This window comes from Salmo salar, chromosome ssa05, assembly GCF_905237065.1.
Source record: "Salmo salar chromosome ssa05, Ssal_v3.1, whole genome shotgun sequence".
Taxonomy (NCBI): Eukaryota; Metazoa; Chordata; class Actinopteri; order Salmoniformes; family Salmonidae; genus Salmo; species Salmo salar.
The window spans coordinates 87,281,677-87,308,835 of NC_059446.1; the positions used below are offsets into that span (position 1 = coordinate 87,281,677).

At 46.7% G+C, this 27,159-nt stretch overlaps 1 protein-coding gene across 1 annotated transcript in view; it reads right to left on the minus strand.

The window, feature by feature from the left end:
* Positions 1–27,159, minus strand: part of LOC106597401 (collagen alpha-1(XIV) chain) — a 260,539-nt gene that overhangs the window by 35,427 nt on the left and 197,953 nt on the right. The window contains 7 exon segments of the mRNA XM_045719294.1: positions 4,032–4,090; positions 4,093–4,102; positions 4,252–4,305; positions 8,764–8,817; positions 20,375–20,428; positions 21,928–22,023; positions 26,988–27,041. Coding sequence (XP_045575250.1) covers positions 4,032–4,090; positions 4,093–4,102; positions 4,252–4,305; positions 8,764–8,817; positions 20,375–20,428; positions 21,928–22,023; positions 26,988–27,041 — 381 coding nt within the window.

Genomic DNA, 27,159 nt, shown 5'->3' on the forward strand with positions numbered 1-27,159 from the left:
GAGACGTTGAAGACGCCATAAACAACAGATGGAGGTGTTGAAGACACCACAAACAACAGATGGAGACGTTGAAGACACCATAAACAACAGATGGAGACGTTGAAGACACCATAAACAACAGATGGAGACGTTGAAGACACCATAAACAACAGATGGAGACGTTGAAGACACCATAAACAACAGATGGAGACGTTGAAGACACCATAAACAACAGATGGAGACGTTGAAGACACCATAAACAACAGATGGAGACGTTGAAGACACCATAAACAACAGATGGAGACGTTGAAGACACCATAAACAACAGATGGAGGTGTTGAAGACACCATAAACAACAGATGGAGACGTTGAAGACACCATAAACAACAGATGGAGGTGTTGAAGACACCATAAACAACAGATGGAGACGTTGAAGACACCATAAACAACAGATGGAGGTGTTGAAGACACCATAAACAACAGATGGAGACGTTGAAGACACCATAAACAACAGATGGAGACGTTGAAGACACCATAAACAACAGATGGAGACGTTGAAGACACCATAAACAACAGATGGAGACGCTGAAGACACCATAAACAACAGATGGAGACGTTGAAGACACCATAAACAACAGATGAAGACGTTGAAGACAACAGATGGAGACGCTGAAGACACCATAAACAACAGATGGAGACGTTGAAGACACCATAAACAACAGATGGAGACGCTGAAGACACCACAAACAACAGATGGAGACGCTGAAGACACCACAAACAACAGATGGAGACGCTGAAGACACCATAAACAACAGATGGAGACGCTGAAGACACCGACAAACAACAGATGGAGACGTTGAAGACACCATAAACAACAGATGGAGACGTTGAAGACACCATGAACAACAGATGGAGACGTTGAAGACACCATAAACAACAGATGGAGACGCTGAAGACACCATAAACAACAGATGAAGACGTTGAAGACACCATAAACAACAGATGGAGACGTTGAAGACACCATAAACAACAGATGGAGACGTTGAAGACACCATAAACAACAGATGGAGACGTTGAAGACACCATAAACAACAGATGGAGACGTTGAAGACACCATAAACAACAGATGGAGACGTTGAAGACACCATAAACAACAGATGGAGACGTTGAAGACACCATAAACAACAGATGGAGACGTTGAAGACACCATAAACAACAGATGGAGACGTTGAAGACACCATAAACAACAGATGGAGGCGTTGAAGACACCATAAACAACAGATGGAGACGTTGAAGACACCGTAAACAACAGATGGAGACGTTGAAGACACCATAAACAACAGATGGAGACGTTGAAGACACCATAAACAACAGATGGAGGTGTTGAAGACACCATAAACAACAGATGGAGACGTTGAAGACACCATAAACAACAGATGGAGACGTTGAAGACACCATAAACAACAGATGAAGACGTTGAAGACACCATAAACAACAGATGGAGACGCTGAAGACACCATAAACAACAGATGGAGACGTTGAAGACACCATAAACAACAGATGAAGACGTTGAAGACACCATAAACAACAGATGGAGACGCTGAAGACACCATAAACAACAGATGGAGACGTTGAAGACACCATAAACAACAGATGGAGACGTTGAAGACACCATAAACAACAGATGGAGACGTTGAAGACACCATAAACAACAGATGGAGACGTTGAAGACACCATAAACAACAGATGGAGACGTTGAAGACACCATAAACAACAGATGGAGACGTTGAAGACACCACAAACAACAGATGGAGACGTTGAAGACACCATAAACAACAGATGGAGACGTTGAAGACACCATAAACAACAGATGGAGGCGTTGAAGACACCATAAACAACAGATGGAGACGTTGAAGACACCGTAAACAACAGATGGAGACGTTGAAGACACCATAAACAACAGATGGAGACGTTGAAGACACCATAAACAACAGATGGAGGTGTTGAAGACACCGCAAACAACAGATGGAGACGTTGAAGACACCATAAACAACAGATGGAGGTGTTGAAGACACCATAAACAACAGATGGAGACGTTGAAGACACCATAAACAACAGATGGAGACGTTGAAGACACCATAAACAACAGATGAAGACGTTGAAGACACCATAAACAACAGATGGAGACGCTGAAGACACCATAAACAACAGATGGAGACGTTGAAGACACCATAAACAACAGATGAAGACGTTGAAGACACCATAAACAACAGATGGAGACGCTGAAGACACCATAAACAACAGATGGAGACGTTGAAGACACCACAAACAACAGATGGAGACGCTGAAGACACCATAAACAACAGATGGAGACGCTGAAGACACCACAAACAACAGATGGAGACGCTGAAGACACCATAAATAACAGATGGAGACGTTGAAGACACCATAAACAACAGATGGAGACGTTGAAGACACCATAAACAACAGATGGAGACGTTGAAGACACCATAAACAACAGATGAAGACGTTGAAGACACCATAAACAACAGATGGAGACGTTGAAGACACCATAAACAACAGATGGAGACGTTGAAGACACCATAAACAACAGATGGAGACGTTGAAGACACCATAAACAACAGATGGAGACGTTGAAGACACCACAAACAACAGATGGAGACGTTGAAGACACCATAAACAACAGATGGAGACGTTGAAGACACCATAAACAACAGATGGAGACGTTGAAGACACCATAAACAACAGATGGAGACGTTGAAGACACCATAAACAACAGATGGAGACGTTGAAGACACCATAAACAACAGATGGAGGCGTTGAAGACACCATAAACAACAGATGGAGACGTTGAAGACACCATAAACAACAGATGGAGGTGTTGAAGACACCATAAACAACAGATGGAGACGTTGAAGACACCATAAACAACAGATGGAGGTGTTGAAGACACCATAAACAACAGATGGAGACGTTGAAGACACCATAAACAACAGATGGAGACGTTGAAGACACCATAAACAACAGATGAAGACGTTGAAGACACCATAAACAACAGATGGAGACGCTGAAGACACCATAAACAACAGATGGAGACGTTGAAGACACCATAAACAACAGATGAAGACGTTGAAGACACCATAAACAACAGATGGAGACGCTGAAGACACCATAAACAACAGATGGAGACGTTGAAGACACCATAAACAACAGATGGAGACGCTGAAGACACCATAAACAACAGATGGAGACGCTGAAGACACCATAAACAACAGATGGAGACGCTGAAGACACCATAAATAACAGATGGAGACGTTGAAGACACCATAAACAACAGATGGAGACGTTGAAGACACCATAAACAACAGATGGAGACGCTGAAGACACCACAAACAACAGATGAAGACGTTGAAGACACCATAAACAACAGATGGAGACGTTGAAGACACCATAAACAACAGATGGAGACGTTGAAGACACCATAAACAACAGATGGAGACGTTGAAGACACCACAAACAACAGATGGAGACGTTGAAGACACCATAAACAACAGATGGAGACGTTGAAGACACCATAAACAACAGATGGAGACGTTGAAGACACCATAAACAACAGATGGAGACGTTGAAGATACCATAAACAACAGATGGAGGTGTTGAAGACACCATAAACAACAGATGGAGACGTTGAAGACACCATAAACAACAGATGGAGACGTTGAAGACACCATAAACAACAGATGGAGGTGTTGAAGACACCATAAACAACAGATGGAGACGTTGAAGACACCACAAACAACAGATGGAGACGTTGAATATTCTTCCATTTCAGGGATGTACAGTACAGTGGACATTGTGTAGGAAGACCATGGAAGGTTCCTCAATATGGAACCATTGACAGGTAGAGGACAGGAAACGTTGGCCCAAGCAAATCTTGTCGTAACCTGATCAACTTCTTTCAACAGACCTGGGTGGTCTGATGTTGAGCCAATCAACCAGTCAAGGGTTTGAATATCAGGTAGTTTACTTACAGGTGGTCCCTGGTCTCCCAGGGGTCCAGGAGATCCACTTCCACCAGGGGCCCCGGGGCCCCAGGACTGCCCTGGTAGAGAGACAAATGATCAAGGATGAAATAATAAACTACATGTTAAGTCAACTTATGCACATTTCATGCATGGATATGAATTGGAATTGAACCGTAATATTTGTAGAGAGAGAGAGAGAGAGGAAAGGGATTACAGCAGTACTTACAACGGGCCCTGTAGTACCCTGCTGTCCTTGTGGTCCATCCTTCCCAGGCAGGCCCTTAGAACAGAACAGACAGGATCAACACATAAACTACTGCTTTCCCAGGCAGTCTCTTAGAACAGAACAGACAGGATCAACACATAAACTACTGCTTTCCCAGGCAGTCTCTTAGAGCAGAACAGACAGGATCAACACATAAACTACTGCTTTCCCAGGCAGTCTCTTAGAGCAGAACAGACAGGATCAACACATAAACTACTGCTTTCCCAGGCAGTCTCTTAGAGCAGAACAGACAGGATCAACACATAAACTACTGCTTTCCCAGGCAGTCTCTTAGAGCAGAACAGACAGGATCAACACATAAACTACTGCACTTTATACAGTTAGTAGTAATCTGAACACTGAACATAACCTCCCATTATCAAAACACCAATGAATTCTGCAGAGACCCTTCGTTAAAACCAAATAGCCTGGAATCCTCCAGAACAACACTAATGATAATGGTAGGATAATGTGTACAGTAAGAGTAAGCTAGTCAGCTCTTAAATGGTTTGTTATGTTTGTCTGGCTGTCCTCTGGCTGACCTCTGGCTGACCTCTGGGAGCTGGCAACGGTATCCACACTTACAGTGACAAACTGTAAGAGTCCGTGAGATACTGTAATCAACCCACCAGGCTTATTCTAAAGCTTTCAGACACACAGATGAATGGGTCAAGTAGGAAAACAGGTGAGAAGGCATTATGGTGCTAGTCTGGTATTCAAACTAAATATCGCTCCATTTCATGAGTTGTTTCATAACAGTGAAACAGAGTGATATTCACTTTGTATTCCAGGCTATTATGGTGCTAGTCTGGTATACAAACTAAATATCGCTCCATTTCATGAGTTGTTTCATAACAGTGAAACAGAGTGATATTCACTTTGTATTCCAGGCTATTATGGTGCTAGTCTGGTATTCAAACTAAATATCGCTCCATTTCATGAGTTGTTTCATAACAGTGAAACAGAGTGATATTCACTTTGTATTCCAGGCTATTATGGTGCTAGTCTGGTATTCAAACTAAATATCGCTCCATTTCATGAGTTGTTTCATAACAGTGAAACAGAGTGATATTCACTTTGTATTCCAGGCTATTATGGTGCTAGTCTGGTATTCAAACTAAATATCGCTCCATTTCATAACAGTGAAACAGAGTGATATTCACTTTGTATTCCAGGCTATTATGGTGCTGTCACGTCCTGACCATATACTTAGGTTTTTTTGTATTGTATTTGGTCAGGACGTGGCAGTTATGTTTGGTTATGGTATAGTGGGGTTGTGAGTGTTGGGGTAGGTTCTAGGTTAGGTATTTCTATGTGGAGTTTAGTGAGTGTATGTTTGTTTGGTTAATTGGGGTTGGGACTCTCAGTTGAAGGCAGGTGTTGTCTATCTGCCTTTGATTGAGAGTCCCATATAGTGGGGTGTGTTTGTGTTTGATTTTTGTGGGTAATTGTAATTTTGCACTGTGTTTCGTTTCACCTGTGAAACTGTCACCTTTCTCCTCTGCGTGTTTATTTTGTTTTGTCGTTTCCATCTAAAATAAATATGATGTGGAACAGTCAACCTGCTGCGTATTGGTCATCGAGTGATTTCGACATATCTTCCGATGAGGGAGAATACGAGGAACGTGACAGGTGCAGCATGCCTGGTGGTGTGAACTCCAGTCCATGATTCAACTGAGGACAATCCCAGATCTGCTTACATAGCAGTTCAACGCGATTAAATAAAGATAGAATTACATAATCATTTGGATTGGAGTGAACATGAATAACGCACAATCTGTCATGACATGGTTTTAACTTCCAAAAGTTAAGTTGTCATTTTCAATTTCCTTGTAAATTGCCAGAGTGATACCAACAACCATGTGCCTGTCCTTGCTTCAAAACGTCATGTCTATCAAGGTTCACATCACCACTAAATGGACGCTTGACTGGAATTTTTAATTTTATTTTTATTTCACTTTTACTTAACTAGGCAAGTCAGTTAAGAACAAATTCTTATTTTACAATGACAGCCTACCCCGGCCAAACTCGGACGATGCTGGACCAATTGTGCACCGCCCTATGGGACTCCCAATCACGTCCGGGTGTCTGTAGTGACGCCTCTAGCACTGAGATGCAGTGCCTTAGACCGCTGAACCAGGGTCTGTAGTGACGCCTCTAGCACTGAGATGCAGAGCCTTAGACCGCTGAACCAGGGTCTGTAGTGACGCCTCTAGCACTGAGATGCAGAGCCTTAGACCGCTGAACCAGGGTCTGTAGTGACGCCTCTAGCACTGAGATGCAGAGCCTTAGACCGCTGAGCCAGGGTCTGTAGTGACGCCTCTAGCACTGAGATGCAGAGCCTTAGACCGCTGAACCAGGGTCTGTAGTGACGCCTCTAGCACTGAGATGCAGAGCCTTAGACCGCTGAACCAGGGTCTGTAGTGACGCCTCTAGCACTGAGATGCAGAGCCTTAGACCGCTGAACCAGGGTCTGTAGTGACGCCTCTAGCACTGAGATGCAGAGCCTTAGACCGCTGAACCAGGGTCTGTAGTGACGCCTCTAGCACTGAGATGCAGAGTCTTAGACCGCTGAACCAGGGTCTGTAGTGACGCCTCTAGCACTGAGATGCAGAGCCTTAGACCGCTGAACCAGGGTCTGTAGTGACGCCTCTAGCACTGAGATGCAGTGCCTTAGACCGCTGAACCAGGGTCTGTAGTGACGCCTCTAGCACTGAGATGCAGTGCCTTAGACCGCTGAACCAGGGTCTGTAGTGACGCCTCTAGCACTGAGATGCAGAGCCTTAGACCGCTGCGCCACTCGGGAGCCCCATTGAACCGACTGAAAGTTGCACCACAACCCAAGGAGTGTTGCAGGACAAGCCAATTAGAGAAAGTGTTCCTCATGGGCACATAACCAACACAAATCCTCATCTATGACCTATGGCTTGTCTTTTCTATGGTTTTCTGTAGTTCAGCATGGCTGCTTCCAAGCCCATTCTCTCTGCCAGAGTGGGACGACCAGTCCCCCAGTGTGGGAGTCAACCCCCAGTCAAGCCGTAAACACCTCCCAGTAAAACCTCATAACGAGGCTCTAGAGTGAGGCCTTCTGAAGGTCATGTAGCTGGAGGAGGGGCCAGAAAGCAGGGCTGGAGATGGAATGGGGACTAGTGAAAGCCAAGAGGGGCTGTGGAGTGGGGCTGGAGTTGGGCATAGGGGCTCCTCCATAAAGAACAGCAGACCCAGAACTGTGGTTTATCACCCTGGAGAATAAAGAAAAGCAAGCCACTTTCTGTCCAAATACAGTGTCAACTAACTGTGTCAAACTGCAATTATGTAATAATTAGGTAAATTAAACACAAAAATGGGACCTAATCCAAAGGAATAATGGCTAAGGAAATCCCTGGTCTTGTTTAGTCACAGATAGTTAATTGAGAGAAGAAGGCTATCATGATTAATGATGTCCTGTGTTACTCTAACTGATTCCCAAGAGGAGGCTATTGTTTTTCTGTTCTGATCTCTCTTGGCATCAGATGTTCCAAACACAGATGGCTCTCTACATCCACAGCAGCATGGTTCTGAGGTGTACCGTTACATATATTCCATCAGAGTCTTTGGCAACTGGACAATATTACAGGGAATGAACCAATCAGGCACTGTCATTTACAGTACAGTAAAGTGTTCCATTCTTCATGAAAATTACTCTTAAGGTGATTTGTAACATTTTAGCTGTAAGCATCATCATCGTCACCATCATTATCCATGTCATGTATACATCTAGATAACAGTGTTGACCCCTGAGATATGATTTTAGAAAACCTTAGAGGATCTTGGGAGTTGTCAGCTTATGGCTGTCGTTGAGGAGCCATGAGTGGATAACAAGATGGAGATTCTATATCACTTTATACTAGTGTTTTCTTTTCCATATCTGTTGGATCAGTGCAGAAGCTTGTGTGATACTAAAGCAGATTCTGATGAGATATACTGTAAGTGGAAAAGTGAAAATCATATGGTAACATCGTTGGGAATTAGTTGACTTAATGTCAGGTAAGTTGACCCGAAAACCGTTCTGTTGCTGTAGCAGCCTGTGTTGCTTTCGTCAGTCTTTGGGATAAAAATGTGGATTATGAAGGTTCGATATCTCATAACTCATTTATTTACAACACATTTATTTAAGTGCTGTGTCAGAGTATGAGCGATGAAATGGGTTCATAGGGAAATCAAAACAGCATTCGGTTAACATCTCGTGAGCTTTAAGCCAGTGATTTAAAGCATCATGAAATAAAAACGTCAGTGTTATGTTCCTGTGAGGAAGGAAACAGAATTACGGGCTTCAAAAGATGAAGGGAAAAAAATGATTTGGCTTTAATATTCAAATTGAGCTAAAGAGCTCAGGGCGCTCAGGCTTTGAACAGATCATACGAACAGAATATACATACAATACATAATACAAATAATTAATCTGTAAGTCAAACAACATGAATAGACTGTTACCCTCTGTCCAACTGGTCCATCTCTTCCTGGTCCGCCAGGAGATCCACTAATACCCTGCAAACAAAATAACAAAATACAGAGTCAAAGTGATTTACAACATGAGAAACCTTATTCGTATGGGTGAACAGACTATATTAATATTCAGGTCTGAATGGTCAACATCTCAAATGGTGAACATCTCATTTACAAATGAGAAATAAAGGTCTGAATGGTAACATCTCATTTACAAGATGAGAAACCTTATTAATTCAGGTCTGAATGGTCAACATCTCATATACAAGATGAGAAACCTTATTAATTCAGGTCTGAATGGTGAACATCTCATTTACAACATGAGAAACCTTATTAATTCAGGTCTGAATGGTGAACATCTCAACACCTGCCAAAGCTCTGCTGTGTGTATCCAGTCTCCTACAACTCACCCAGCCCATTCCAAACATAATTATAACTTAGCTATGAGGTTATAAAATATGTATCTTTTGCCACAACTTTACAAGAGTGGTCGTAAAGCATATCAATGAAAGGTGGGGATGTTATGCAGAGGAGAGTAGTGGAGAGGAGAGGAGTGTGATTAATGTTGTGCTGTAAGACCAGATCCTGGCACAAACAACCACCAGCCCTGAAATCTTCCCTGTCAGCTATACACCAACACACACACACACACACACACACACACACACACACACACACACACACACACACACACACACACACACACACACACACACACACACACACACACACACACACACACACACACACAGTCCCCATCCTGGCCCTGAGAGATGTGGTAATGGCAATGAAGAGAGAGGCAGAGAGCAGAGGCAGAGAGCAGAAGCAGCAAGGCCAACAGATTAAGTGTTCATATTTCTCTACCAGACCCAACCAGTCACTCTGGTCCTCTCTACCAGACCCAACCAGTAACTCTGGTCCTCTCTACCACCAGCCAGATCTTACCAGTCACTCTGGTCCTCTCTACCACCAGCCAGATCTTACCAGTCACTCTGGTCCTCTCTACCACCAGCCAGATCTTACCAGTCACTCTGGTCCTCTCTACCACCAGCCAGACCTTACCAGTCACTCTGGTCCTCTCTACCACCAGCCAGACCTTACCAGTCACTCTGGTCCTCTCTACCACCAGCCAGATCTTACCAGTCACTCTGGTCCTCTCTACCACCAGCCAGATCTTACCAGTCACTCTGGTCCTCTCTACCACCAGCCAGATCTTACCAGTCACTCTGGTCCTCTCTACCACCAGCCAGACCTTACCAGTCACTCTGGTCCTCTCTACCACCAGCGAGATCTTACCAGTCACTCTGGTCCTCTCTACCACCAGCCAGACCTTACCAGTCACTCTGGTCCTCTCTACCACCAGCCAGATCTTACCAGTCACTCTGGTCCTCTCTACCACCAGCCAGACCTTACCAGTCACTCTGGTCCTCTCTACCACCAGCCAGACCTTACCAGTCACTCTGGTCCTCTCTACCACCAGCCAGAACTTACCAGTCACTCTGGACCTCTCTACCACCAGCCAGATCTTACCAGTCACTCTGGTCCTCTCTACCACCAGCCAGACCTTACCAGTCACTCTGGTCCTCTCTACCACCAGCCAGACCTTACCAGTCACTCTGGTCCTTTCTACCACCAGCCAGACCCTACCAGTCACTCTGGTCCTCTCTACCACCAGCCAGACCTTACCAGTCACTCTGGTCCTCTCTATCACCAGCCGGATCTTACCAGTCACTCTGGTCCTCTCTACCACCAGCCAGATCTTACCAGTCACTCTGGTCCTCTCTACCACCAGCCAGACCTTACCAGTCACTCTGGTCCTCTCTACCACCAGCCAGATCTTACCAGTCACTCTGGTCCTCTCTACCACCAGCCAGATCTTACCAGTCACTCTGGTCCTCTCTACCACCAGCCAGATCTTACCAGTCACTCTGGTCCTCTCTACCACCAGCCAGACCTTACCAGTCACTCTGGTCCTCTCTACCACCAGCCAGACCCTACCAGTCACTCTGGTCCTCTCTACCACCAGCCAGACCTTACCAGTCACTCTGGTCCTCTCTATCACCAGCCGGATCTTACCAGTCACTCTGGTCCTCTCTACCACCAGCAAGATCTTACCAGTCACTCTGGTCCTCTCTACCACCAGCCAGACCCTACCAGTCACTCTGGTCCTCTCTACCACCAGGCAGATCTTACCAGTCACTCTGGTCCTCTCTACCACCAGCCAGATCTTACCAGTCACTCTGGTCCTCTCTACCACCAGCCAGATCTTACCAGTCACTCTGGTCCTCTCTACCACCAGCCAGACCTTACCAGTCACTCTGGTCCTCTCTACCACCAGCCAGACCTTACCAGTCACTCTGGTCCTCTCTACCACCAGCCAGATCTTACCAGTCACTCTGGTCCTCTCTACCACCAGCCAGATCTTACCAGTCACTCTGGTCCTCTCTACCACCAGCCAGATCTTACCAGTCACTCTGGTCCTCTCTACCACCAGCCAGACCTTACCAGTCACTCTGGTCCTCTCTACCACCAGCGAGATCTTACCAGTCACTCTGGTCCTCTCTACCACCAGCCAGACCTTACCAGTCACTCTGGTCCTCTCTACCACCAGCCAGATCTTACCAGTCACTCTGGTCCTCTCTACCACCAGCCAGACCTTACCAGTCACTCTGGTCCTCTCTACCACCAGCCAGATCTTACCAGTCACTCTGGTCCTCTCTACCACCAGCCAGAACTTACCAGTCACTCTGGTCCTCTCTACCACCAGCCAGATCTTACCAGTCACTCTGGTCCTCTCTACCACCAGCCAGACCTTACCAGTCACTCTGGTCCTCTCTACCACCAGCCAGACCTTACCAGTCACTCTGGTCCTTTCTACCACCAGCCAGACCCTACCAGTCACTCTGGTCCTCTCTACCACCAGCCAGACCTTACCAGTCACTCTGGTCCTCTCTATCACCAGCCGGATCTTACCAGTCACTCTGGTCCTCTCTACCACCAGCCAGATCTTACCAGTCACTCTGGTCCTCTCTACCACCAGCCAGACCCTACCAGTCACTCTGGTCCTCTCTACCACCAGCCAGATCTTACCAGTCACTCTGGTCCTCTCTACCACCAGCCAGATCTTACCAGTCACTCTGGTCCTCTCTACCACCAGCCAGACCCTACCAGTCACTCTGGTCCTCTCTACCACCAGCCAGATCTTACCAGTCACTCTGGTCCTCTCTATCACCAGCCAGATCTTACCAGTCACTCTGGTCCTCTCTACCACCAGCCAGATCTTACCAGTCACTCTGGTCCTCTCTACCACCAGCCAGATCTTACCAGTCACTCTGGTCCTCTCTACCACCAGCCAGATCTTACCAGTCACTCTGGTCCTCTCTACCACCAGCCAGATCTTACCAGTCACTCTGGTCCTCTCTACCACCAGCCAGATCTTACCAGTCACTCTGGTCCTCTCTACCACCAGCCAGACCCAACCAGTCACTCTGGACCTCTCTACCACCAGCCAGATCTTACCAGTCACTCTGGTCCTCTCTATCACCAGCCAGATCTTACCAGTCACTCTGGTCCTCTCTACCACCAGCCAGACCTTACCAGTCACTCTGGTCCTCTCTACCACCAGCCAGACCTTACCAGTCACTCTGGTCCTCTCTACCACCAGCCAGATCTTACCAGTCACTCTGGTCCTCTCTACCACCAGCCAGATCTTACCAGTCACTCTGGTCCTCTCTACCACCAGCCAGACCTTACCAGTCACTCTGGTCCTCTCTACCACCAGCCAGATCTTACCAGTCACTCTGGTCCTCTCTATCACCAGCCAGATCTTACCAGTCACTCTGGTCCTCTCTACCACCAGCCAGATCTTACCAGTCACTCTGGTCCTCTCTACCACCAGCCAGATCTTACCAGTCACTCTGGTCCTCTCTACCACCAGCCAGACCTTACCAGTCACTCTGGTCCTCTCTATCACCAGCCAGATCTTACCAGTCACTCTGGTCCTCTCTACCACCAGCCAGACCTTACCAGTCACTCTGGTCCTCTCTACCACCAGCCAGACCCCACCAGTCACTCTGGTCCTCTCTACCACCAGCCAGACCCAACCAGTCACTCTGGTCCTCTCTACAACCAGCCAGATCTTACCAGTCACTCTGGTCCTCTCTACCACCAGCCAGATCTTACCAGTCACTCTGGTCCTCTCTACCACCAGCCAGATCTTACCAGTCACTCTGGTCCTCTCTACCACCAGCCAGATCTTACCAGTCACTCTGGTCCTCTCTACCACCAGCCAGACCCTACCAGTCACTCTGGTCCTCTCTACCACCAGCAAGACCTTCCCAGTCACTCTGGTCCTCTCTACCACCAGCCAGATCTTACCAGTCACTCTGGTCCTCTCTACCACCAGCCAGATCTTACCAGTCACTCTGGTCCTCTCTACCACCAGCCAGACCTTACCAGTCACTCTGGTCCTCTCTACCACCAGCCAGACCTTACCAGTCACTCTGGTCCTCTCTACCACCAGCCAGATCTTACCAGTCACTCTGGTCCTCTCTACCACCAGCCAGACCTTACCAGTCACTCTGGTCCTCTCTACCACCAGCCAGATCTTACCAGTCACTCTGGTCCTCTCTACCACCAGCCAGATCTTACCAGTCACTCTGGTCCTCTCTATCACCAGGCAGACCTTACCAGTCACTCTGGTCCTCTCTATCACCAGCCAGATCTTACCAGTCACTCTGGTCCTCTCTACCACCAGCCAGACCTTACCAGTCACTCTGGTCCTCTCTACCACCAGCCAGACCCAACCTGTCACTCTGGTCCTCTCTACCACCAGCCAGACCTTACCAGTCACTCTGGTGCTCTCTACCACCAGCCAGACCTTACCAGTCACTCTGGTCCTCTCTACCACCAGCCAGACCTTACCAGTCACTCTGGTCCTCTCTACCAGACCTTACCAGTCACTCTGGTCCTCTCTACCACCAGCCAGATCCTACCAGTCACTCTGGTCCTCTCTACCACCAGCCAGATCTTACCAGTCACTCTGGTCCTCTCTACCACCAGCCAGATCTTACCAGTCACTCTGGTCCTCTCTACCACCAGGCAGACCTTACCAGTCACTCTGGTCCTCTCTACCACCAGGCAGATCTTACCAGTCACTCTGGTCCTCTCTATCACCAGGCAGACCTTACCAGTCACTCTGGTCCTCTCTACCAGACCCTACCAGTCACTCTGGTCCTCTCTACCACCAGCCAGACCTTACCAGTCACTCTGGTCCTCTCTATCACCAGGCAGACCTTACCAGTCACTCTGGTCCTCTCTACCAGACCTTACCAGTCACTCTGGTCCTCTCTACCAGATCTTACCAGTCACTCTGGTCCTCTCTACCACCAGCCAGATCTTACCAGTCACTCTGGTCCTCTCTACCAGACCTTACCAGTCACTCTGGTCCTCTCTACCAGACCTTACCAGTCACTCTGGTCCTCTCTACCAGACCTTACCAGTCACTCTGGTCCTCTCTACCAGACCTTACCAGTCACTCTGGTCCTCTCTACCAGATCTTACCAGTCACTCTGGTCCTCTCTACCAGATCTTACCAGTCACTCTGGTCCTCTCTACCAGACCTTACCAGTCACTCTGGTCCTCTCTACCAGACCTTACCAGTCATTCTGGTCCTCTCTACCAGACCTTACCAGTCACTCTGGTCCTCTCTACCAGATCTTACCAGTCACTCTGGTCCTCTCTACCAGATCTTACCAGTCACTCTGGTCCTCTCTACCAGACCTTACCAGTCACTCTGGTCCTCTCTACCAGACCTTACCAGTCACTCTGGTCCTCGTTACCACCAGCCAGATCTTACCAGTCACTCTGGTCCTCTCTACCAGACCCTACCAGTCACTCTGGTCCTCTCTACCAGACCTTACCAGTCACTCTGGTCCTCTCTACCAGACCTTACCAGTCACTCTGGTCCTCTCTACCACCAGCCAGATATTACCAGTCACTCTGGTCCTCTCTACCACCAGCCAGACCCCACCAGTCACTCTGGTCCTCTCTACCACCAGCCAGACCCTACCAGTCACTCTGGTCCTCTCTACCACCAGGCAGACCTTACCAGTCACTCTGGTCCTCTCTACCAGACCTTACCAGTCACTCTGGTCCTCTCTACCACCAGCCAGACCTTACCAGTCACTCTGGTCCTCTCTACCAGATCTTACCAGTCACTCTGGTCCTCTCTACCAGATCTTACCAGTCACTCTGGTCCTCTCTACCAGACCTTACCAGTCACTCTGGTCCTCTCTACCAGACCTTACCAGTCACTCTGGTCCTCTCTACCAGACCTTACCAGTCACTCTGGTCCTCTCTACCAGATCTTACCAGTCACTCTGGTCCTCTCTACCAGATCTTACCAGTCACTCTGGTCCTCTCTACCAGACCTTACCAGTCACTCTGGTCCTCTCTACCAGACCTTACCAGTCACTCTGGTCCTCTCTACCAGCCAGATCTTACCAGTCACTCTGGTCCTCTCTACCAGACCTTACCAGTCACTCTGGTCCTCTCTACCAGACCTTACCAGTCACTCTGGTCCTCTCTAAGCCAGACCTTACCAGTCACTCTGGTCCTCTCTACCAGACCCTACCAGTCACTCTGGTCCTCTCTACCAGACCTTACCAGTCACTCTGGTCCTCTCTACCAGACCTTACCAGTCACTCTGGTCCTCTCTACCAGACCTTACCAGTCACTCTGGTCCTCTCTACCAGAAATCCAGGATAAATCAACCCCTAGAGACTAAGAATGGTGGTTAAGGGTTGCTAAGCAATGAATCAGTTAGATACATTGCCCCCCTGCTCTACCATCACCACTCAGACACACATACTTTGCTATTCATTGAAATGGCTACCCATGCATTTTTCACTGTCAGGTTGTAAATGAGAGGAGAGGGGAGAGCTCATGACAAGGGTTATATTGTATTTACTGTATACTGTGGCTGGTGATGGTGAGAGATAGAGAGAGGCAAAGACCTCTTTAATGGATGTTCCGGAGGTGTGATGGTGAGAGATAGAGAGAGGCAAAGACCTCTTTAATAGATGTTCTGGGGTTGTGATGGTGAGAGACAGAGAGGCAAAGACCTCTTTAATGGATGTTCCGGAGGTGTGATGGTGAGAGACAGAGAGAGGAAAAGACCTCTTTAATGGATGTTCCGGAGGTGTGATGGTGAGAGACAGAGAGGCAAAGACCTCTAATGGATGTTCCGGAGGTGTGATGGTGAGAGACAGAGAGGCAAAGACCTCTTTAATGGATGTTCCGGGGGTGTGATGGTGAGAGACAGAGAGGCAAAGAGCTCTTTAATGGATGTTCCGGAGGTGCGATGGTGAGAGACAGAGAGGCAAAGACCTCTTTAATGGATGTTCCGGAGGTGTGATGGTGAGAGCCAGAGAGGCAAAGAGCTCTATATTGGATGTTCCGCAGGTGTGATGGTAAGAGACAGAGAGGCAAAGACCTCTTTAATGGATGTTCCGAAGGTATGATGGTGAGAGACAGAGAGGCAAAGAGCTCTGTAATGGATGTTCCGAAGGTATGATGGTGAGAGACAGAGAGGCAAAGACCTCTGTAATGGATTTTCCGGGGGTGCGATGGTGAGAGACAGAGAGAGGCAAAGAGCTCTGTAATGGATATTCCGCAGGTGTGATGGTGAGAGACAAAGAGAGGCAAAGAGCTCTGTAATGGATGTTCCGAAGGTGTGATGGTGAGAGACAGAGAGGCAAAGAGCTCTGTAATGGATGTTCCGGAGGTGCGATGGTGAGAGACAGAGAGGCAAAGACCTCTTTAATGGATGTTCCGGAGGTGTGATGGTGAGAGCCAGAGAGGCAAAGAGCTCTATATTGGATGTTCCGCAGGTGTGATGGTAAGAGACAGAGAGGCAAAGACCTCTTTAATGGATGTTCCGAAGGTATGATGGTGAGAGACAGAGAGGCAAAGAGCTCTGTAATGGATGTTCCGAAGGTATGATGGTGAGAGACAGAGAGGCAAAGACCTCTGTAATGGATTTTCCGGGGGTGCGATGGTGAGAAACAGAGAGAGGCAAAGAGCTCTGTAATGGATATTCCGCAGGTGTGATGGTGAGAGACAAAGAGAGGCAAAGAGCTCTGTAATGGATGTTCGGAGACAGAGAGGCAAAGAGCTCTGTAATGGATGTTCCGGAGGTGCGATGGTGTGCGTCCCAAATGGAACCCTTTGACCTTTGCAGGAATAGAGTGCCATTTTGGATGCAGCCATATATTCTTTGTGGCTGGTGTAGATTACAGCAGGTCCTTGAAGGTACCTTCTAGAAGAAACGCCTCTACTGTATACTCTTAGGGGTTCTGACAAAATGCAGAAAGTCATGACTCTTCCACCACAAAGGGACAAGAACAGGACGTAGAAAGTCCTGATTCAAAGTAAATACCATCTAGACAGGGGACTCCTCCAATATCATTAGAGTATGAGCCCCGCTGCTGCCTGAAACCCACTTCCTCATATCACCAAGGCTGTGTCCCAAATAGCACTCTGTAGACAGACTTCTATAGAAGGTCATTATGTTCTCTGATCTGTCCTCTAAGTAGACCAGGCTCAGTAATTAATAATGGTAGTTCATCATGGTTTTCTCATGTGACTGAGTCTGGTAGCAGCAGGGGAAGCCCTGTGTACCAGGGTGTCTCATGTGACTGATTCTGGTAGCAGCAGGGGAAGCCCTGTGTACCAGGGTGTCTCATGTGACTGATTCTGGCAGCAGCAGGGGAAGCCCTGTGTACCAGGGTGTATCATGTGACTGATTCCATTAGTCTGGTAGCAGCAGGGGAAGCCCTGTGTGCCAGGGTGTCTCATGTGACTGATTCCATTAGTCTGGTAGCAGCAGGGGAAGCCCTGTGTACCAGGGTGTATCATGTGACTGATTCCATTAGTCTGGTAGCAGCAGGGGAAGCCCTATGTACCAGGGTGTCTCATGTGACTGATCCATCTGGCAGCAGCAGGGGAAGCCCTGTGTACCAGGGTGTCTCATGTGACTGATTCATAGTCTGGTAGCAGCAGGGGAAGCCCTATGTGCCAGGGGTGTCTCATGTGACTGATTCCATTAGTCTGGTAGCAGCAGGGGAAGCCCTATGTACCAGGGTGTCTCATGTGAATGATTCCATTAGTCTGGTAGCAGCAGGGGAAGCCCTGTGTACCAGGGTGTATCATGTGAATGATTCCATTAGTCTGGTAGCAGCAGGGGAAGCCCTATGTACCAGGGTGTCTCATGTGAATGATTCCATTAGTCTGGTAGCAGCAGGGGAAGCCCTATGTGCCAGGGTGTATCATGTGAATGATTCCATTAGTCTGGTAGCAGCAGGGGAAGCCCTATGTACCAGGTTGTCTCATGTGACTGATTCCATTAGTCTGGTAGCAGCAGGGGAAGCCCTATGTGCCAGGGTGTATCATGTGAATGATTCCATTAGTCTGGTAGCAGCAGGGGAAGCCCTATGTACCAGGTTGTCTCATGTGACTGATTCCATTAGTCTGGTAGCAGCAGGGGAAGCCCTATGTACCAGGGTGTCTCATGTGACTGATTCTGGTAGCAGCAGGGGAAGCCCTGTGTACCAGGGTGTCTCATGTGACTGATTCCATTAGTCTGGTAGCAGCAGGGGAAGCCCTGTGTACCAGGGTGTCTCATGTGACTGATTCCATTAGTCTGGTAGCAGCAGGGGAAGCCCTGTGTACCAGGGTGTCTCATGTGACTGATTCTGGCAGCAGCGGGGGAAGCCCTGTGTACCAGGGTGTATAATGTGACTGATTCCATTAGTCTGGTAGCAGCAGGGGAAGCCCTATGTGCCAGGGTGTCTCATGTGACTGATTCCATTAGTCTGGTAGCAGCAGGGGAAGCCCTATGTACCAGGTTGTCTCATGTGACTGATTCCATTAGTCTGGTAGCAGCAGGGGAAGCCCTGTGTGCCAGGGTGTCTCATGTGACTGATTCCATTAGTCTGGTAGCAGCAGGGGAAGCCCTATGTGCCAGGGTGTCTCATGTGAATGATTCCATTAGTCTGGTAGCAGCAGGGGAAGCCCTGTGTGCCAGGGTGTCTCATGTGACTGATTCCATTAGTCTGGTAGCAGCAGGGGAAGCCCTATGTGCCAGGGTGTCTCATGTGACTGATTCCATTAGTCTGGTAGCAGCAGGGGAAGCCCTATGTGCCAGGGTGTCTCATGTGACTGATTCCATTAGTCTGGTAGCAGCAGGGGAAGCCCTGTGTACCAGGTTGTATCATGTGACTGATTCCATTAGTCTGGTAGCAGCAGGGGAAGCCCTATGTGCCAGGGTGTCTCATGTGACTGATTTTAGTCTGGTAGCAGCAGGGGAAGCCCTGTGTACCAGGGTGTCTCATGTGAATGATTCCATTAGTCTGGTAGCAGCAGGGGAAGCCCAATGTACCAGGGTGTATCATGTGACTGATTCCATTAGTCTGGTAGCAGCAGGGGAAGCCCTATGTGCCAGGTTGTCTCATGTGACTGATTCCATTAGTCTGGTAGCAGCAGGGGAAGCCCTATGTACCAGGGTGTCTCATGTGAATGTTTCCATTAGTCTGGTAGCAGCAGGGGAAGCCCAATGTACCAGGGTGTATCATGTGACTGATTCCATTAGTCTGGTAGCAGCAGGGGAAGCCCTATGTGCCAGGGTGTATCATGTGACTGATTCCATTAGTCTGGTAGCAGCAGGGGAAGCCCTGTGAACCAGGGTGTCTCATGTGACTGATTCCATTAGTCTGGTAGCAGCAGGGGAAGCCCTATGTACCAGGTTGTCTCATGTGAATGATTCCATTAGTCTGGTAGCAGCAGGGGAAGCCCTATGTGCCAGGGTGGGGTGTAAGAGACACCTGGGCTGCGTACCAAATATCACCCTGTTCCCTATATAGAGCACTACTTTTGTACTGTGTAGGGAATAGGGTCCTATTTGGGACGCAGCCCTCACCTCGTAATGCGACGCCTCACGACGCCAAGACAGGAACATTCTCCCAGCTGCTGCTTATCTCTCCCTCACCTCCCTCACACACATCTATTACACAAACAAGCGCACACACACACAAGCACGCACGTGCACACACACACACACACACACACACACACACACACACACTGTAATTACAGTGGAAGGTTGATCTATGACTAGAATAGGTTTTCCAGTCAGTGGAAGGTTGATCTATGACTAGAATAGGTTTTCCAGACAGTGGAAGGTTGATCTATGACTAGAATAGGTTTTCCAGACAGTGGAAGGTTGATCTATGACTAGAATAGGTTTTCCAGACAGTGGAAGGTTGATCTATGACTAGAATAGGTTTTCCAGACAGTGGAAGGTTGATCTATGACTAGAATAGGTTTTCCAGACAGGGGAAGTTTGATCTATGACTAGAATAGGTTTTCCAGACAGTGGAAGGTTGATCTATGACTAGAATAGGTTTTCCAGACAGTGGAAGCACAGTGTCACATCACAGTGCCTCTGTGGAGGTAATAAACACTAGTCACATCACAGTGTCTCTGTGGGAGTCAGGAGAGGAAAACAAAATGGAGCTGAGGAATATGTGTCTTTACTCACCTGAGGTCCTGGTAAACCAATATCTCCTTTTTCTCCCTTTTCACCATCACCACCCTGAAACAGAAATGGACATGAGAAAGAAAAAAAAAACTCTGAATCATTCATTCCTTTGTCATTTTGTAATTTCATACAAAGCCAGTGGGTAGATGGAAGGGTTTGCAAATGATTGACTGTACATTAGTCATATGCGGCACACTGTCATGGAGCACAGTTTAACTAGAGGCAAACGTGTTCATATACAGGCTATATACTGTATCATATCTTATGTTCATATACAGGCTATATACTGTATCATATCTTATGTTCATATACAGGCTATATACTGTATCATATCTTATGTTCATATACAGGCTATATACTGTATCATATCTTATGTTCATATACAGGCTATATGCTGTATCATATCTTATGTTCATATACAGGCTATATACTGTATCATATCTTATGTTCATATACAGGCTATATACTGTATCATATCTTATGTTCATATACAGGCTATATACTGTATCATATCTTATGTTCATATACAGGCTATATACTGTATCATATCTTATGTTCATATACAGGCTATATACTGTATCATATCTTATGTTCATATACAGGCTATATACTGTATCATATCTTATGTTCATATACAGGCTATATACTGTATCATATCTTATGTTCATATACAGGCTATATACTGTATCATATCTTATGTTCATATACAGGCTACATACTGTATCATATCTTATGTTCATATACAGGCTATATACTGTATCATATCTTATGTTCATATACAGGCTATATACTGTATCATATCTTATGTTCATATACAGGCTATATACTGTACCATATCTTATGTTCATATACAGGCTATATACTGTATCATATCTTATGTTCATATACAGGCTATATACTGTATCATATCTTATGTTCATATACAGGCTATATACTGTACCATATCTTATGTTCATATACAGGCTATATACTGTATCATATCTTATGTTCATATATACTCTGAGTGTACTGTGTGTATATATATGAACATAAGATATGATATATACTGTATCTTACCGGTGGTCCCTGGATGGAATGCCCACTAGACCCCACAGGACCAGGGTTATAGGTCATATATCATATCTTACCGGTGGTCCCTGGATGGAATGTCCACTAGGCCCCACAGGACCAGGGTTATAGGTCATATATCATATCTTACTGGTGGTCCCTGGATGGAATGTCCACTAGGCCCCACAGGACCAGGGTTATAGGTCATATATCATATCTTACCGGTGGTCCCTGGATGGAATGTCCACTAGGCCCTTGAGGACCAGGGTTATAGGTCATATATCATATCTTACCGGTGGTCCCTGGATGGAATGTCCACTAGACCCCACAGGACCAGGGTTATAGGTCATATATCATATCTTACCGGTGGTCCCTGGATGGAATGTCCACTAGGCCCCACAGGACCAGGGTTATAGGTCATATATCATATCTTACCGGTGGTCCCTGGATGGAATGTCCACTAGGCCCCACAGGACCAGGGTTATAGGTCATATATCATATCTTACCGGTGGTCCCTGGATGGAATGTCCACTAGGCCCTTGAGGACCAGGGGGGCCCTGTGGTCCAGGAGGACCTTTATCACCAACTAGTCCTTGAGGCCCCTGGAGAAGACAGACCATTTATTTAAATCACACAATGTTAACCAATGACTCATCACTGTTTCCTACTGATTTATAAACTATATTTCAACTGATAAACTGATCAATAGTCTATAAACTACTTTAAAAACCTTTAGAACACATTTGTGAAATGTACCACATCGGCCACTATGCTTGTTGTAAATGATATTGCAAATGCCTTAGATGATAGAAAGCACTGTGCTGCGTTGTTTGTAGATTTGTCAAAAGCTTTTGACACTGTAGACCATGCTATCCTTTTGAGTAAGCTGTCATCTATAGGAGTGGGCACTGATGCCTGCCGATGGTTTGCCGATGGTTTTATGACTATCTTAAAGATACGGGGTCAAGTCTGACTCCTTACAGTTACTTAAAGGGGTGCCTCAGGGTTCAATAATTGGCCCACTATTGTTCTCACTTTATATAAACAACATTGGTGATGATGTCAAATATTGTAAATTCCATTTATATGCAGATGACACAGTGATGTACTCTATTGCTCCAACAGCGGACCAAGCTTTAATGCAGTTGGAGTCTGATTTTAGGATACTACAGGGGTCTCTTTTACAGCTTAAACTTGTTTTAAACGCTAAGAAAACAAATGTCATGTTTTTTTCTAGGTCTAAACTCTCAGTTAGAAACACTTTTGTAATCACTAGCTTGGATGGTACTCAAATCAAACAGGTCTCTGCATATAAATATTTAGGGGTATGGCTAGATGATAAGCTTTCTTTTAAAAAACATGTTACTGAATTGGGAAAAAAGCTCAAATTCAAGATAGGGTTCCTTTACAGAAACAGGGCTTGTCTGTCCTTTGTAAATAGAAAACAAATTGTGCAGGCTACTTTTATGTCCGTTTTAGATGATGGTGATATTATCTATATGCATGCATCGGCAAACACATTAAAACCACTGGATGCTATTTACCATTGTGCACTCAGGTTTATCACAGGTGATAGTTACAAAACTCATCACTGTATCCTATATCAACATGTGGGTTGGGACTCTCTATCTGTGAGGCGAGAGCAACATGCTCTCTTGTTTATTTATAAAGCACTTCTTTTAAAACTACCTCCATATATATCATCATTAATTTCCACTAGATATACAAATTTTAAAACCAGATCACAGATGTGGATTACATTAGAGACTCCTGCGGTCTCCACAGAGTTGGGTAGGACTGCCTTTAGTTCCTTTGCACCTTATTTATGGAACAAACTGCAGATCCAACTTAAGTTAGACACTCTGGTGTCCCTTGCCCATTTTAAAAATGTTATGGAGGATCAATATGATGTTGTCTGTGATTGTTTCTGTTGAATTGTGTCTTTGTTTTGTATGTTTGAAATGTTCTTGTCTGTATGCCTAGAACTGTACATGTCAGCATGTTTACACAGGGCACAGCCGTAACAGAGATCCAGGTCTCAGTCTGTTTTCCCTGTTAAAATAAAGATTAAAAAATAATAATAATAAAAAAATAAAAAATTTTTTTACAAATGTGAAGTGTTACAACAACACATTTGATTAACCGCCCGCCCTGTTTACATAAAATTGAATTGAACTAAAAGTTTGTTAGGTCTTCTCTCTGGTGATAAATATGTTCTGTGTTTTCAACGTCCAAGTTTGGACATCAGGTTTTAGAGCTACTGTCTGACAGCCTTCCTTCTAAAACACAATGCCGTTGCCTTGGGTCTCTCGCTCCACACATAAATGTGATATTCATCAAGATAAGACAAAGTACAACGGGTAGCCCACATAACCGTTCTTCGAGGACACTCATTAGAATGGAGTTTACATTCTGTGGGACTGTGCTCTAGGAAATTGATTTAGTCTGTGTCCCAAATGGCACCATAGGGCTTTGGTCAAAAGTAGTGCACTATATAGGGAATAGGATGCAAATTAGGACTTCTTTTAGCCATTACCCAACAGTAAATTTGAATTTAGATTACAGCCATCCTGGGTTGGGTTTGTTTGGCACCATAATGCAATCTGTTCCTAGCATGGCCTCGCCGTTCACATCTGTTGTAACTTTGTTAGCGAACTGCGAGCGTGAAACTGGGTTGTAGCAGAAGGACTGGAGAGGCCGAAAGCCTGCAGCCTTAGAGGTTGATAAAGCAGTCGTACAGACGGAGAGAGGGGACTGCCCCATATACCAAACCTGTGTTCAAACACTATTTGAAATCTTTAAAATACTTTGAGAGTTTGATTTAGTGTCAGGTGGGCGGTGTTTGAATGCCTGGTGGGCTGGGTCAGAATGCAAGATGGGCTGGGTTTGAATGCCAGGTGGGCGAGGTCAGAATGCCAGATAGGCGGGGTCTGAATGCCTGGTGGGCTGGGTCAGAATGCCAGATGGGCTGGGTTTGAATGCCAGGTGGGTGGGGTCAGAATGCCAGATAGGCGGGGTCTGAATGCCAGGTGGGCGTGGTTTGAATGCCAGGTGGGTGGAGTTTGAATGGCAGGTGGGCGGGGTCTGAATGCCAGGTGGGCGTGGTCTGAATGCCAGGTGGGCGTGGTTTGAATGCCAGATGGGCTGGGTTTGAATGCCAGGTGGGCGGGGTCAGAATGCCAGATATGCGGGGTCTGAATGCCAGGTGGGCGTGGTTTGAATGCCAGGTGGACGTGGTTTAAATGCCAGGTGAGCGTGGTTTGAATGCCAGGTGGGCTGAGTTTGAATGCCAGGTGGGCGGGGTCAGAATGCCAGATAGGCGGGGTCTGAATGCCAGGTGGGCGTAGTTTGAATGCCAGATGGGCTGGGTTTGAATGCCAGGTGGGCGGGGTCAGAATGCCAGATAGGCGGGGTCTGAATGCCAGGTGGACGTGGTTTGAATGCCAGATGGGCGTGGTTTGAATGCCAGATGGGCTGGGTTTGAATGCCAGGTGGGCGGGGTCAGAATGACAGATAGGCGGGGTCTGAATGCCAGGTGACGTGGTCTGAATGCCAGGTGGGCGTGGTTTGAATGCCAGATGGGCTGGGTTTGAATGCCAGGTGGCGTGGTTTGAATGCCAGATGGGCTGGGTTTGAATGCCAGGTGGGCGTGGTTTGAATGCCAGATGGGCTTGGTTTGAATGACAGATGGGCGGGGTCATAATGACAGATAGGCGGGGTCTGAATGCCAGGTGGGTGAGGTTTGCATGCCAGGTGGGCTGGGTTTGAATGCCAGGTGGGTGGGGTTTGCAATGCAGGGGGGCGTGGTTTGCGCTTTTGGGACTTTTGTAATTAGTTCCATTGCAACAGGCGAGTTCAAACCGAGCACAGCTGTAGTATTTGAACCCAGGTCTGAGTCAGACACAGAGAGAACTGGAATAACAAAGTTTCAGCCTACTCCTAAAACTACAGTCCAAATAAGCTGCAATATGATCCTGTTTAACTATAACCTACACAAGCCTCTCTTGGCTTCAACATGAAGACTGCTGGCATAAAGCCAGAACGACACGGCGAGGTTCACTTAGTGTGTGAAAACAGTGACATCCTCCAAATATAACAGAATTGCACATTACGTTGCATATTTATGTATCTCCACATCTCAGCCATTGTTTCAGGCTATTTATTGGAAGAAATTCCATCGTATTCTTTATGTTCCAAGTTCTAGGTGGCCCCTCGCGTACTGTAGCCAGAGTATGTGTTACTGTGGAAGCACTGAGCTGCTACAAAATATTAAGCTCACCCCCCCATATTGACTCTAATGCTTCCCACAGTTATTGTTGGCTGGATGGCCTTTGGGTGGTGGACCATTCTTGATACACACGGGAAACTGTTGAGCGTGAAAAACCCAGCAGTGTTGAAGTTCTTGACACAAACCGGTGCGCCTGACACCTACTATCATACCCTGTTCAAAGGCACTTATATATTTTGTCTTGCCCATTCACCATCTGAATGGCACACATACACAATCCATATTTCAATTGTCACAAGGCTTAAAAATCTGAATTTAACAAGTGACATCAATAAGGGTTCATAGCTTTCACCTGGTCAGTCTATGTAATGGTCTGTACACTGAGCTGTATTGGGATGGAGTCCCTCCAGTTTGTGTTACTGTGGAAACACTGAGCTGTATTGTGATGGAGTCCCTCCAGTATGTGTTACTGTGGAAACACTGAGCTGTATTGGGATGGAGTCCCTCCAGTATGTGTTACTGTGGAAACACTGAGCTGTATTGGGATGGAGTCCCTCCAGTATGTGTTACTGTGGAAACACTGGGCTGTATTGGGATGGAGTCCCTCCAGTATGTGTTACTGTGGAAACACTGAGCTGTATTGGGATGGAGTCCCTCCAGTATGTGTTACTGTGGAAACACTGAGCTGTATTGTGATGGAGTCCCTCCAGTATGTGTTACTGTGGAAACACTGGGCTGTATTGTGATGGAGTCCCTCCAGTATGTGTTACTGTGGAAACACTGAGCTGTATTGGGATGGAGTCCCTCCAGTATGTGTTACTGTGGAAACACTGGGCTGTATTGGGATGGAGTCCCTCCAGTATGTGTTACTGTGGAAACACTGAGCTGTATTGGGATGGAGTCCCTCCCGTATGTGTTACTGTGGAAACACTGGGCTGTATTGGGATGGAGTCCCTCCCGTATGTGTTACTGTGGAAACACTGAGCTGTATTGTGATGGAGTCCCTCCAGTATGTGTTACTGTGGAAACACTGGGCTGTATTGTGATGGAGTCCCTCCAGTATGTGTTACTGTGGAAACACTGAGCTGTATTGTGATGGAGTCCCTCCAGTATGTGTTACTGTGGAAACACTGAGCTGTATTGGGATGGAGTCCCTCCAGTATGTGTTACTGTGGAAACACTGGGCTGTATTGGGATGGAGTCCCTCTGTCTATGTCCCAAATGGTACCCTATTCCCTATGTAGTGCCCTTCTTTTCACCAGAGGCCTGCCATTTGGGATGCAGCCTGTGTAAGCACTGAGCAGCATAGTGTGATGGAGGATGAATAGTATACTTTACCACATTGCCTGGCTCCCCTCGAACTCCCCTGGCCCCTCTGATACCAGCACCTCCCTGGAAGAATGGAAGGGAGAAAGGAGACCATAAACACCATGATAACCATACTGTACATCTGACTGGGAATCAGACCATAAACACCATGATAACCATACTGTACATCTGACTGGGAATC